Source organism: Tripterygium wilfordii, chromosome 21 (genome assembly GCF_013401445.1).
Source record: "Tripterygium wilfordii isolate XIE 37 chromosome 21, ASM1340144v1, whole genome shotgun sequence".
Classification (NCBI taxonomy): domain Eukaryota; kingdom Viridiplantae; phylum Streptophyta; class Magnoliopsida; order Celastrales; family Celastraceae; genus Tripterygium; species Tripterygium wilfordii.
The window spans coordinates 17,244,609-17,258,887 of NC_052252.1; the positions used below are offsets into that span (position 1 = coordinate 17,244,609).

Sequence of the window (14,279 nt, forward strand, 5' to 3'; positions counted from 1 at the left end):
TTTAATTAATTAAGTACGTATTAAATTCGGAATTTCGGATTTAAGACTTGACTTGTAAATGTCTCGTAGATATGTAATCTAGTATATCCATACCGACCCGGAACCCATTTTTTATTGCCCTCCCCTACTAACCACAACCGCCATATATTTTGAGCTTTTTTTTTTTTTTCCTGCCCAAACCTTCCAATCGTTCTTTCAATAACAGAGCATCCTGGGAACATCTGATTTCAATTGGCCCCTCTTGAACGTTAGGTCTGCGCTCTCTTCTCTTCCTCACCTATAAAACGACCTTCAAATTCTCGCCGAACGAGAGTCTCCGATCATATAATCCCATGGCCTCGCCAAACTTGCGCCACGGTCGATCAACGTCGTTCAGGGACTATTCCGAGTCCGAGAAGTTGGAGGGCACTGGAAGCTTGGACTTCGGTTGGACTACCATTGAGGTCTTTTTCTTCCTCAAAGATGTATCCGTTTGACATCTTTAGGGTTTTAAATGATCTTAATCAAATTGTGTCGAATTGCAGCCGGTTCCGCTGCCTGTTTCGCATGTGAACTTGGAGTTCTTGCTTGAAGGGGAGCGGGTTGTAGCAGAGGTAATATTTTGGTTGATGTGATTACCTTACACAAAATATCAATAGATTGAGAAAGAATCAATCTCCAGTTTGTGACTTCAATTAGGGACTGGTAGGGATTTTTTGAATCTTACCATTGTGTTCTTTTGGTTGGAAAGAAAACAAAAGAAGGAAAGAACTGTCGCCGAGAGTATGGTGGGGAAAAAAGAGAAAGTTGTAATTAATCGTTTTTCCATACTCTCTTAAGGAACGCTCAGTCCTCTTTTGAAACCGAAATTATTAATAGTATCTAAAGCGTGTAACTTCCATATTTCCTTTGCCTCTGTTCTGAAACCTGTAATTGATGTGCAGTATCATACCTTCCCATACTGAATTGAACTCATGAGGTGTTTGAATAAAAAGCCATTTAACTCTTTCATTAGAAGGCTGTATTTATCTTGTGGCCTAGGGCTGCCTGGCTCCTTACCACTTGCACGAGGTGCAAGCTTCGATTCCCCTTTCCTCCAAATATTAATAATATAACCGTGTGACTTATTTGAAACAAATGAACGTCAAAAAGTATAGAATATTCGAGATCTTTCATGGAAATGTTACCGTTGAAGGCTGGATGATGGCAAAGCTACTTACGTTTAAGGATTCCAAATTACTGATGGTGTTTTCTTCTTTGAAAGTGTTTGGGTTAGAATTGGTGCAATCCATTAAGTACTGATCTTATTTATCCAATAACTGTGATATAGTGGATTTGCACATAGCGAATTCTGCAAATCTATGAACAACTTGATTTTCTGAATGCTTTCTCAGGGATATGGTGTTGTTCTTGTTAATACTGATGAGGCGGGTACGTTGTATGTGACCAATTTTCGTCTTCTTTTTTTGGTAAGTTAATCCTACTATCTTAGTATGTGCTTAATTTGGTTTATTTATATAGTCAATCTCAACTCATGGCAGTATATTGAGGAACATTTTATTTCAATAGCATGTCTTAGATTTAGGAACTTCATCGCATGATTTTCCTATAATTGCCTTAGATAGGCATGTATGTGGACTGACATTGATAACATCTTTGAGTTGCATTACCAATGATTTTTTCTTTTAAACAACTCTTGTGCACAAGGCTCCCGTGGTGGGCGGGACCGGGACAAGCAAGATGTACACAACCTTTCCCCCACATAATATGTAGAGGGGTTGTTTCCGGGGTTTGAACATGTGACTTCTAATCATTGGGGCACATGTTCGCCTATAAAAATAACACTCATGCACAAGGCTCCCGTAGGGGTAGGATTGAGGACAAACGAGATGTACGTAGACCTTACCCCCACATAATATGTGGAGAGGTTGTTTACTTGGACGAAGTTACCAATGTGGATTTTTTCTTCGCAAAATTTAGGATGATTTTATGGGTTCCCTTGTCCTGGAACAGAAACTCCTTCTCTCTATCTCTCTCAACACTTTCTTGCCTGTCCTAATTTTCCTTCATCACCTCAATGATTTGTCTCTGGCTATTATAATTTGTCAAAGGATCAGTAAGATAGCGTTTTGATTGCTGAATGATGATTAGAAAACTGACGTAGCTGCATGCGGTTTTCTTCTTTGTTGCCACTGCAAATTTCATCTTCTGTTTGTTGGATTCTAGTTCCATCAGTTTGCACATACTTTTACCATATTTAGGATTGTACGTTTGCGTTTTCCCTCATATGTGTTTCTGCGATGAGGGATGACGAATGAATAGATAAATGAATATTTATTTACTTGTTGCTTTATCTTTTTCTCTATTTTTGTTGTTATTCCTTGTATAATTCTTGGAGTTGCTTTTGCCATTTATGAAGAGCGAGGGAACCAGAAATATTATTGCGCTTGGCTCTATACCACTGGCAACGATTGAGAAGTTCAGCAAAATGGTAATCTCCTTCCTTTTCTTTACGTTGAATCTTTTATTTGTTATGCCTGTCAATGTGCAATAAGTTTTTATTTGATACTCAAAAATCAAAATGGTTCTTTGTCCTGAGATATACATTTATTTGCTAGTTTTCAATGACTTTGGGTATTGACTTCATGGATATAGAGGTTGATTTAAATTTTAGGGTTTAGAGCTCTCTCTCCATGAGGGTTTAAGGCATGTACAACCTACCCTCCTTGGTGAACTGGGTTCTTTGTTGTAATTTGATGCGGAAGTTGAGGCTTGGCATGCCCTCGCCTTTGACAAATCCAAAGGAAAATTTCAACTTCTGATCTTATAGTGTACCTGTTGGTTAATTTGGAAGTAGCGTAATTCTAGAATTTTCCACAATAATGACTGCTCTATTGGGGTTTTCTTGGATGGTGTTGTGCGCTTAAGCTATGGATGAGTGGACCCTGTTCTAATATTTTTGATTATATTAAAATCATGTAATCCGGTTTGGCTTTATTTTATTTCCGTTAATCCAATTTGTTCTTGGGTTGCACCCCCTTGGTGTTGTTATTAAATCTTTTCTTTTCAAAAAAAGATATAGAGGTTTATTTTTTAGGTTAATTTTTGTCATATTTTTTATTGGTTGAGTTTCAGGTTGCTTTTAATTTTTCCTGATAGGAATTAGGAAAGTATCTAGAAACATAATTCACCAATGTAAATTATGTAATAATTTTTTTGAATGCAGTTGTTCAGTTGTTTCATTGTTTTTTGTTCCATGCATCTTTGTTATTTTATTCTTTTTGGATATTTGAGCTCGAATTGTTTTCTCATAATAATTGCTTTGATGGAAATATGGAATGCATGTAGGTTGTAAAGAATCAATCGGGTCCTCGTCAATCAGATAAGACTTCATCACGACGACTTCTCCAGATTATTGGTATGCTTTGTACAGAGTTCTTCTATGCATCTGCATTCATCTCAGTCTGTCAATTGTGAAAATGACTGTTATACTCTTAGAAGGTATAGAGTTTTTGTTCTAAGGGTTTCTTGTAGATGTAAGTAATATCTTGGTCTGCTCTTAAGCTCTTTCAGGAGTGATGTAGATCCATCTGATTGGTGGAGTGAGTGACTTATGCTTTATGGAATGACATATAGTTCTACATGTCATACCCTCAACATTAAGTACAATAGGATGTTCTGCATTCGATCTTGGAAGAAGCTTTCACAACACTAGGAAAAATTTTGCTCAGTCCCCTGAAAATAGTAATTTTTAGTTCCATTTAAATGAGGTTTTTTCAGAGACATTTTACCAGTTGTAGGGCTGCCTTATGAGAGATAAACTGGAAGCAACATTTAAAATGTTCATTATGCAACATTCTCAGACTCATTCCTGCTCCTTTCATGCTGATAGAGCGCTGTATACAAGCTACCCCACATCCAAGGTCACTGGCCTTTTATTAGAAAAATCTGAGCAGAACTGGCTCTTGACTTGGTGTTCCTCTGGCCCATGATTACTTTTTTTTTTTTTGTGTCTTTTTATTAAATAGTGCATTTCTTTGCTGCTCAAAATAGTATGAATACTACATAAATTGTCACTAGTTTGTTGAATGGTTGACTGATCATTCTTGTTGAAGATAACAATAGAATTGGGGTGGTGGTTTTTATATTTTGCAGGCAAAGACATGAGAATTATCATCTTCGGTTTCCTTGCTCGAACAAAGCAGGTCACTATTTTCTCGCAATACTTCTTTTCTTGACGTAGTTTAAAGAGGTTCATATTCCCTTCCACCAGTTTTGGGTTGGGAGTAAGTCGTTTGTTAGCCTATAAGATGGATGGTTTATGTACTTCTTTTTCGGCTTAGCTGATCCTTGTGAAAATGAGCCATGCCAGTTCATTTGATGATATTCCAGTGGACACAGTAGCTGTCCTCCTTGATGCATAAGTTGGAGGTCTTTTCCATATATCGAATTTTTTTGATGATCAACTGCTCAAAACATAATTTCTGGTGTTATATTAAACGTGCCCATTGTGCTACTCCTCCATCAAGTGGTCCCAGTGGCAAGCAACCTCAGCATGGGTGGGGTGGTTTGAGGGTGTTTGGCTTCTTGCATATGTGGGCCTTATGTATAGAAAAAAAAAATTGGTCCCAATGCAGGACGCACATTTGATGCATCATAGAGTTCTAAGAATGAAAGATGTATATGTGTACATTGTAATGTTTACATCTTCTACGTGTGCATGTTTAATTAGTGAAGACCAAGTTAAAGATGTATTTTTTAGGTTACTTTTGAAGGGAAATCATGTAACATAGTAAATTTAATTCTATGACATTTGGTTACATGGCATACATTTTAAGATGGAAAAAGGTAAAAGCAAGACACTTATTGAGAGATGGAGGTAGTACTACGTTTTATATGTTAAGAGGGAAGAAAAAGGAGGGGGGATGATATGCTGGTGGTTTTCTCCATTGATATCATATGGAGAGATATAATGTTAAAAAATTTTCCATTCAAAAAAATGATGATGAGTTTTTTATCTTGCAGAGGCGTGCAATATATGATGCGTTACTTAGATGCGCAAAACCGGCAAGACTCTGGGATCTCTATGCATTTTCTTCTGGACCTTCCAAATTTAGTAATGCGAGCCCAAAGGTGCGGTTGCTGAATGAGTATTTTCGACTTCTTGGGAAAAGGTCCCATAATGCATCAATGAGTATGATTGAAGACGGTTCCTTTACACTGTCTAACGAGTTATGGAGAATCAGCAACTTAAATTCCAACTATACCATGTGCGACAGCTATCCATTTGCCTTGATTTTTCCAAAATGCATCAGGTAATCATTTTCTGCAACAAAAGAATTGAAAGAAAGAGAAGGCACGGAAGAAAAGAATATCTTGAATCCCTCACTGTATCTCTTGAGTTCTCCCTCTTCCTCGCTTGAACAAGGCAACTAATAACTTTATGTGGCTTTTGATGTTAGTGATGAAGAAGTGCTCCAGGCTTCTAATTTTCGTGCAAGGTGCCGGTTGCCTGCAGTTTCATGGTGTCATCCTGGTATGCAGTATATCATCAACTTCTTTCTTGTTTGTTTCTCATGATTTTCACAATCATTTTTTGATACAATTTATGTGTAGGAACGGGGGCTGTGCTTGCGCGTTCGTCCCAACCCTTAGTCGGCTTGATGATGAATATGAGAAGGTATTTACTAGTACTTCTGAGTTTTGAAATAAATAGCAGGTGGTGCAGAATAAACAAATGTTAATTAAACTCTATTTTTTTTGAGGTCTGGAGCTCACAGCACTTAACGTTATTTCTCTACATTTATTTTCTGCTGTGATTATCTTTCTTGTTTTTTACTCAATTTTTTACAGCAATGCTGATGAAAAGCTTGTTGCTGCACTATGTACTCAACTTGGCGGTGGAAAGGGAACAAGGAGGTAGGCCTGTTTTGGTTGTCATTTTTTTCGACTTCTTCTGTGAGAAACTAGGTTCAACCTAGTGGGGAGCCTTGTGCACGGGAATGGTTTGCCTTCTGTGAGAAACTAGATTTTCCTAATTTTCCTTTCCTATTGTTTGTTTCGGCGACTATCTGTTTTGCCTTTTTCTTTGCTAATGCAATGGATTTGTTGAGTCAATAATTCTTCTGAAAAGTTTGTATCTCATTTTAAATTTGTTTCCTTGCAGGAAGCTTTACATTGCGGATGCAAGACCAAGAAGAAATGCTCTGGCTAATGGTGCTATGGGAGGTGGTTCAGAGTCATCTTCGAACTATTTTCAATCTGAGGTCTGTTAAAGGTTTTGAGTTGTCTAGTTATGCATCACTTGGACGTAATATTGTTTACTTAAAGGGGGCAAGTTTTGTTGTGTTACTTTTGTTCATCAGATAGTTTTCTTTGGGATAGACAACATACATGCTATGAGGGAGAGTTTTTCTCGTCTTAGAGACTATTTGGATACTCATGGCACCACTTCGTCGGATGGAATGTCATCATTCTTGGTGAGTCTTGAATTTTTTCAGTTCATCTTTCTTCTTTAGTTTCCTGACTTTCATCAATTGATGTTGACGATAAGCTGTACCTCTTGAATTTTGTGTATGATGACAAATTCCATTAATCCATTTAGCTATAATATGATATGTTAAGTTGCTAGATAAAGTTGCTCTTAACATGTTGGGGTATTTATATGTTCTCTACTCTCCACGTGCTTTTTCTGAAGGAAAGTTTGTTACACTTAAATCTGTAGTTAATATAATTGATGCAGCGAAAATTGATGACAACAATAAGGAATAGCAAAATAATGATTTGAAGGTATAGATTAGAAGAAGGGATGATAGAATCGACTCAATGGAGTCTCAAGGGTTAAAACCCACAGAAAATTCTGTATTTTGATTGAATAAAAGTCTAAAAGTTGTCTCTCTTTACAATCCTTAAATAGAGAATCCCTAAACCACTCCTACTTGGAAACTAATACTAAAAAGAAATAATACTACTCCTAATTGACCCGAAAAAGATACTACTTAACAATCAATTGACTTCCTAAAATATTATAATATAATACTAATAAATAACTAATTTCGTTTTTTTCACTAACCTGAAAATTACGATAATGCCATCGATTCTAAAACTTAAATAAAATCCTATAATATTGTCCTAACAATAATACTAACTTAAATAAAGATAGATAAGACCTAAAACTAACTGAAAAGAACGTAGACTTCTAAATAAACTATAATTCAAAATCCCATGATTTTTGATCTGCATCAATAATCCTCGATCTGCTGTTTCTAGAATGCTTCCAACACTAATAATTTATTGTCTTGTCTTTTTCCTTGGCTCAATGTATTCTTGTATACTTAAGTACAATAGATATCTCCTTTCGTCATGGATTACTTGAACTTTAATATTAATATATGAGGGAAAGAAATGTTATTTATACTTGTAATCAATGTCTCTGTCTTTTAAGCTTGTAAATATTGTGTTTCTCTTCCTTTGAGGTAGATGATGTTTTATGGAGCTGTATTTATGATGACCATTGGAATTTCCCTGAGCAATCGCATAAAAAGGCGTATAAGCTGATATCAAATCAGTTAGTCTCTTTAGATATTTTCATTTAGAAGTCCAATAGATCTAATGTGTAATTATCTCTTGAACCTCACTTATGGGTGAAATAATATTTTCCAACTATGTTGTTCTTTATATGTTTTTTTTTTCCAAATAATGAAATATAATATTTTCTTTTGTTTGAAATGTTGGGCTTCAAATATATATTGATCTTCCAAAAGGTGGTATTAGATAAACTAGGATTATATTATTTTGTGGTCCTATAGTAATGAATATGCCTTTCAGGTAGGGTTAATCTCAAGATATAAAAGGCAATGGGATTTTTGTGAATCTTGGAAGTACTTCTAAAGCGTGTTTTCGTTGAACTAAACATAAAAACCATAGTTTTATTTGACACATTAATTCTATTGTCATTGTCAGAGGCATGGTGGTTGGACTTGGGGTGGGGGAAATCTCAGCAGTATGTCTGCCTCGGTATCGACACTTGGGGACAGTGGCTGGTTAATACATGTTCAGAGTGTCTTGGCTGGTTCCGCTTGGATTGCTGCACGAGTTGCATTGGAATCAGCATCAGTGCTTGTACATTGCAGGTCAGAACATTATAATATTTGGTTTGCTTTTTTCAAATCATTGTGATAATTGATAAATTGACTATCACACTAAAATTTCAGTCTACTCCCTACTTAATAGAATAGGAGTTCATTTGAATAAGAATGATTTGACTTTTTGGAATTCTTTTTTTATATATCTCTTCTTGCCAGCATAATCGTTGGCTCCAGTTGTCCTTTTTATAGTTTTGAGGTTTATGTAGTTTTTTGTAGGCTGGACAAAACAGGACTGTCGGATAATTGATCTACCTCAATTCACCATTTCGAACCTTATACAGAAGGTTTTTGCGTACCAGCTCCTTTTATTTATACCGCGGTTGAAGGACCTAAAGGAGAATTTGGTGTCTTTCTGGTCAGCATGAAAGCAATTGTCCCACCAATTGTAAATAAGAATTCCTGGTTCTGCCCCATTCACATGGACTTGATTCTATGTTTAAACATCACATGTGAGCAGATGTGGTCTCTATCATAGGTACTCAAGATATTGCGTTTGGATAGGTGGATAGATAAGACTACTAGTCACTCAAATTTGAGTCCCACTACATGAAAGCATTAAGAGCTCTTTTTTCCCCTTAATATTGGTTATAAAGTGGACACTTTTGCACTTTAAATTTCCTTTCTGCACCTCTCAAGTTTTTGTATATCCATGTGGATGATATATGCAGTGATGGATGGGATAGAACGACTCAGTTGATTTCACTTGCCAGTTTGTTACTTGATCCCTTCTACCGAACGTTCACTGGTTTTCAGGTACGCACTAAATTAATGTTGTGCTTGAAATTTACCTCATTCTTTTCATCAAAAAGCCCTTCTTCCTCATTTTAATGGCAAGGACATCTTAAATCTCTGCCATATAATACGAAATGTTAGCATGTAATCTTTCACTTCTCTCCAAGGTTTTCAGTTGGATGCTTTTCCCCTTTTATTTTAGCACTTCAAGTTCATCCCATTCATTCATTTATTTATTCTGATTGCTTTATTCTTGATGTGCTTTCGACAATCATGTGCTAACATTAGGTTGGATTTAGACATTTCCCTCTCAATAGCCTCTTCGCATAATATACCAATTAGATCCTGACAAGTGTTTTTAGTTTATTTTCAGTATTGTGTTTGATGTGGCTCATTTTCTTGGAATTTTTATCTTGATTCAGGCACTTGTTGAGAAAGATTGGCTAGCCTTTGGACATCCATGTTCAGATCGCATGGGAATGCCAACAATATCTGGAAGCGAGAACGTGCCTCTTGAATTGTCTAGGCAGTCTTCAACTGGGAATTTTCCCTCATCGCCCATGCGCCAGTCATCAGGGTCACACACATCTCAAGCTCCAAATTCTTCTCATGCTCAGAACAATTATTCTCCCATATTTATGCAGGTGACCAGATTTATATTCTTAGAGTTTTCTTCTGTTTATTCAACTTATATAATGTTGCCCATATTTTCATCTTGATAAAGGGGCTTGTAAAATATTCATTTCTAGAACTGATTCCGTACGAGTTATCATGTCCTTGGTCATTGACCCAAAATAAGGATTTTGTGGGTTTTTGTGAAAGCCAAACACCTCTATAAGGTGCCCAGCCTCTAGAAATCCCACCTATTCTCTTAGGTAAGGAAAAAGTAACTGCATTGGCATTCTGCTGGTGCAGGAGATTCCAGGCAATTCTAGAATGGCTTGATGTAGCCTCGAAATGCTGCTTAGGTTAGCACCCGTGTGCCACAAGACCTCTTCCAAAGTATGGGGGCAACACTTTGACTTTTTAAATAATGGGGCAACAAGTCGGCAATGCTGTGAATTCATTTATTGGTTGGCTGGTAGGGATGAATTTAATAGTTGATCCGCCTACTGAAATGTTGCAAGTTGTTTTGAGGTAACATTCACGGGACGTTTTCCTGTTCTTAGAACCCACGACTAAGTTGTAAGCTATTCTTGCTAGCCACAAGTTTCGCGGTGACTTCATCAATCCTTCGTACAATTTTCTCATCTTCAAAGATGAAAAAATTGTACGAAGGATTGAGGACGTCAAAGATGAGAAAAAAGTTGATCTCTTCACTGCATAAAATTTTTACCAAGAGGTACAACTCTTTGCTGAAAATGTGTTAATAATGAAAGGAAATAATTTCCCTATTCCAATGGCTCGAGGTCATTTTCTGTGCATATTTATAACATAATTTGGTTCTTAATAAAAAAATCTCATTGTGAGATTCAGGGTTAGGAAAAATGTTCCAAATGTTTCAAGTTTAAGGTCCTAAAGACCCTTTGTTTCTTAAATTTATCTTGATTATTTTTGGTAAGTTAAATTTATCTTGATGATGCAACTTCTAGGGTTATCTATTTTAAAACATGGATGTTCATGTTTTTTACTGGTTTTGTGGTTGTCATTATTCATCACTAGAATGCCGAGAACTAGGTTTTATTTATGCCTTTTTACCTTGGCATGTTTTTGATATTTGATGTCAAGGGTTGATGCCCACTTTGAAGATGATTTTTGCTGGTATCTATCTGGTGATCCATCATCCATGTGACTTTGTTGTGCAGTGGGTTGATTGTGTTTCACAACTGTTGCGGATGTATCCTTTTGCATTTGAGTTCTCCTCTGTAAGTTTATTCGTATAAGCTCATGTCTTGGTTATATATGAAGGTTTTATTTTTTAATGGATATACTGGTAAAATGGACATTGTTATTTTCCTTTCTTTTTCGGTTATTTCAATTAATGTTTCTGATTGGAGAAGAATTGGATGCTGACTTATCTACCATATGATGATTCAGGCGTTCTTGGTGGATTTCTTGGATTGTGTGCTCTCCTGTCGTTTTGGAAACTTCTTCTGCAATAGGTAATTAATTTTCCATCTAAGTGCTTTGAATAGAGCTGAATACCAAAACAGAGAGATGGGAGAGAACGCATAAAGGAGGAGAGGAAAGAGAGTTTGTATTATTCACTTGGTCAAAACACGTGTTGCCCCTTACATATACTGCCCTTGTATACCCAACAACACGCTAAGACACTAAAACAGGAAAGGTCACCTAAGTAAGTAAATCTGTAAATATATCTCTAACTGAAGTAAAGTAGAATAATCGAATGACTGGTGAGTGGAGCTTTTAGTTGGAATGTGGTTTTTATTAGAGATTGAAAATTTTACAACGTTCATCTTGGCATGAAACAAGGGATAGGTTGTACGGAATGGCCTTTTAAGAATCCAATATTTAAGTTTATTATTCCTGTAAAATTCTCCCAGGAAATAACAGGGTTGGAAAGGATCAGTTTCCTTATAAGAGTTGCTATCTTTTCATCTTCTTCTTTTCCTTTTCTTTTGGTGGGGGTGGGTGTTGGGAAGCCACTTGGAAAAGGATTCTAACCATTGATAATCTTCAGAAGAGGGATAAGGCAATGGTATATTACTCTTGTTTTTCGGGCGTTGTGCACCAGGAAGGGCCTCCCCCTGCTCTTACATACCAATAATCTTGTTTTTCCAATAAATGGAAACACGATCCATGAATCAACACAGGCAAAAAATATTGTAGACGTAGAAGTAAACTTGTTGACTTGCAAACATTGCCACAAGTAGACTATGTTGTCAAATTTTTATCCAAATACGGACTGACTAAATTTGCCTTAATGCCCATGATGTGATAGCATTAAGATATAGTGCTCACGACCAATAGTTTCTGGATAGAAATGGGATTTTATAATAGTACCCCAAAGTAGGGAAATCTTGATGATTTGGTTGTGATATTGGACTTAACATACTCGATGTGCTGCCCTAAAGGAAAGTGCATAACCAACAAACTTTTTGGGATTGATATGTAATAGCCTTGCTACCAGGATGACAGCTATGTCATTAATGAACAGCTCTTAAATTGTACTAGGGTTGTTGAAAAGAAGCACTACCTTAGAGGATAGAACGATCTTCCTCGAACTGCTCACAGGTCATGCTTACGGACTTGATGTGCTAGCATGAAAATAGGAGACACCAAAAAAAAAATGAAAATAGGAGAGTCCTTGAAGAACGGTTAGTCGGTTCTTGAAACACTTGGGCTAATCAATGTGCTTCCCTTTTCATATTTATATCCTCATAATTTTCTATCACTAAGGTTATCTCATAAATCTCATGTCTGGGCACAGGATTCTTAATAAAAAACTTTGTTTGTGCGTGGAACTGGGATAGTGAGAGGAACGGGAGCAAGTTGTTTGCGGAAAACTGGTTTTTTGGGCATCCTTACCTCTATAAAATTACTACATGTGATGGTCACTTCATATGATTCCGTTTTATAACATTGATCTGCTCCTGTAATGCCTGTATTTTTGTCTTATTGACTTTTATGTGCCTATTAACATTTTTAAGAGTCAAATTTATCCTTCAAATTCGTTGGCTGCCTTGGGTTCCTGGAAAATATTACTGCAAGTTAAAACATTTTTAGTCAACTAAGATTGAACTTTGAAGTACTCAATGTCTTTTTTGTTTTTGAATTCTTAATGTGATTTTTCAGTGAGAAGGAGAGGCAGCAATGTGGTGTCTCTGAAGCTTGCGGATGCTTGTGGGCATACTTGGCTCATTTGCGGGTTTCAGAAGGAAGTTCTCACATGCACTATAACCTCTTCTATGATCCATCTAAGCATGACAGTCCCTTATTACCTCCAGCTGCAGCTTTAGCCCCAACTTTGTGGCCTCAATTCCATCTACGATGGGCTTGTCCCTCAGAAGCCCAAGCTGGAGAGCTTGAAGCCCAATGTAGACGCATGGCTGTGAAATTTTCTGAACTGCAGAAGGTAACAAAACCTTACTTGTCTGGCTATTGTCCCCCCTCCCCCTCTTCCCTCATGATGGGAGAAAAAGGAAAAGCCCAACATCTAAAAGCCAACCCAAAGAACATCTATTGTAATGGTTAGAACGGGAAGTCAATGCTGTGTTCTATCCAATGATAGACCTCCTAGTGGATCCAATCTTGCTTGACAAAGCAGCCAAGCATTGTTGCATTAAATTTGCAATTTAAATTTGCTTATGATGTGACGATATATTGCAATTTAAATTTGCTTCATTTTTAATCACAAAGTTTAACACTGGGATTTATTTTGTGGTCCAAAACCTGTTTACAGGTAAAAGAAGTAGCTGAAAGAAAAGCCAAAGAAACAGCGGTTGCCATGGAATCATTAGCCGTGGATTTACGAAATGAAAAGAAGATTAGTAGCTCAGCTTTGAACTTGGCCACGAATGCCAGCAAGGAAAATGAAGCCATAAAGAGAGCTGTGGAGACCCTAGGGTGCAAGGTTCACTTTTCAAAGAGTGGTGATTGTACCGTTGGCATTGAAAGCAACACAACAGAAACTCGACAGAAGTCTGGTTGTTCTCCTTCAAGAAGGGAACCTGATGGTAACATGCAGGGTGATGAGAAACCAGACCTCTCCGTTTCAATTACTATGATGGAAGATGATGGTTCAATTGGTCGAGTGTGTGAAACTTTATGCCCGTTCCGCACACGGGATGGAGGCTGCAGATGGCCAGATGCTGGTTGTGCTCAGCTAAGGAGCCAATTTGTTGGACTAAGGGCAAATTTTGATGCATTTGATCGGCTTTCTATTTATGACAGTTATTTTGAGTCGGAGTGACTTCAATAATGAGTTGCTGGATTCTGCCATTGATATAGATTTCTTGAAAGAGATTAGAGCTCAAAGCTAGAAAGCTTTATTTAGACAGAAGAGCCTTTCCATTGAAGGAACATGGAGGCAGGAGATAGAAATTGGCCCTAGTACTTTGGACAGGTCGCGGGACAATTTGTACAGCCTATAGAGTTTAGCTGTGTATGATTGTAGCAAAGAGATATCAAGGGAGGAGACAGAAGCTTGATATGATACAAGCAAGAGTTTCTTATACTATGATAGTCCAGGATATACATCATTGGGGGGTTTTCCTTCAAAATAAACCATGACCGGCCATTCCTTTCCTGAACTCCTTGCGTACAGATTTTGTATCTTTCAATTCTTTGTAATTTCCTTACTGGCATCCATGTATTCCAGTTCTGTCATGATAAAATACATGTTTTGCGAAAGAAAAGCCCTCGGACATAGCAATGGTCTCTGTGAAAAGTCATGCATGTTTCCATACATTATTCTCAATTCTCTCTTTACCTAATACGTCGAGTATTGAGCTCATAATT

General features: G+C 37.1%; 1 protein-coding gene across 1 annotated transcript; it reads left to right on the plus strand.

The window, feature by feature from the left end:
* Positions 1-133: 133 nt before the first annotated feature.
* Positions 134-14,188, plus strand: LOC119989182 (phosphatidylinositol-3-phosphatase myotubularin-1). The gene is made up of 19 exons (XM_038834539.1): positions 134-443; positions 525-593; positions 1,374-1,448; positions 2,399-2,470; positions 3,328-3,397; positions 4,135-4,184; positions 5,005-5,294; positions 5,442-5,515; positions 5,596-5,659; positions 5,833-5,898; positions 6,146-6,245; positions 6,345-6,458; positions 7,942-8,111; positions 8,795-8,879; positions 9,281-9,502; positions 10,664-10,723; positions 10,896-10,960; positions 12,615-12,894; positions 13,222-14,188. Exons 1-19 carry the CDS (start codon positions 333-335, stop codon positions 13,729-13,731), a joined length of 2,547 nt encoding a protein of 848 aa, XP_038690467.1. The 5' UTR covers positions 134-332; the 3' UTR covers positions 13,732-14,188.
* The last annotated feature ends 91 nt before the right edge of the window (positions 14,189-14,279 follow it).

Bases quoted from the DNA above. Each gene is read 5' to 3' on its own strand.
- LOC119989182 (XM_038834539.1), top strand. From the start codon at position 333: ATGGCCTCGCCAAACTTGCGCCACGGTCGATCAACGTCGTTCAGGGAC. The intron at 6,459-7,941 runs GTGAGTCTTGAA...TGTCATTGTCAG, and splicing joins ATGGAATGTCATCATTCTTG to AGGCATGGTGGTTGGACTTG. The intron at 10,961-12,614 runs GTAATTAATTTT...GTGATTTTTCAG, and splicing joins GGAAACTTCTTCTGCAATAG to TGAGAAGGAGAGGCAGCAAT.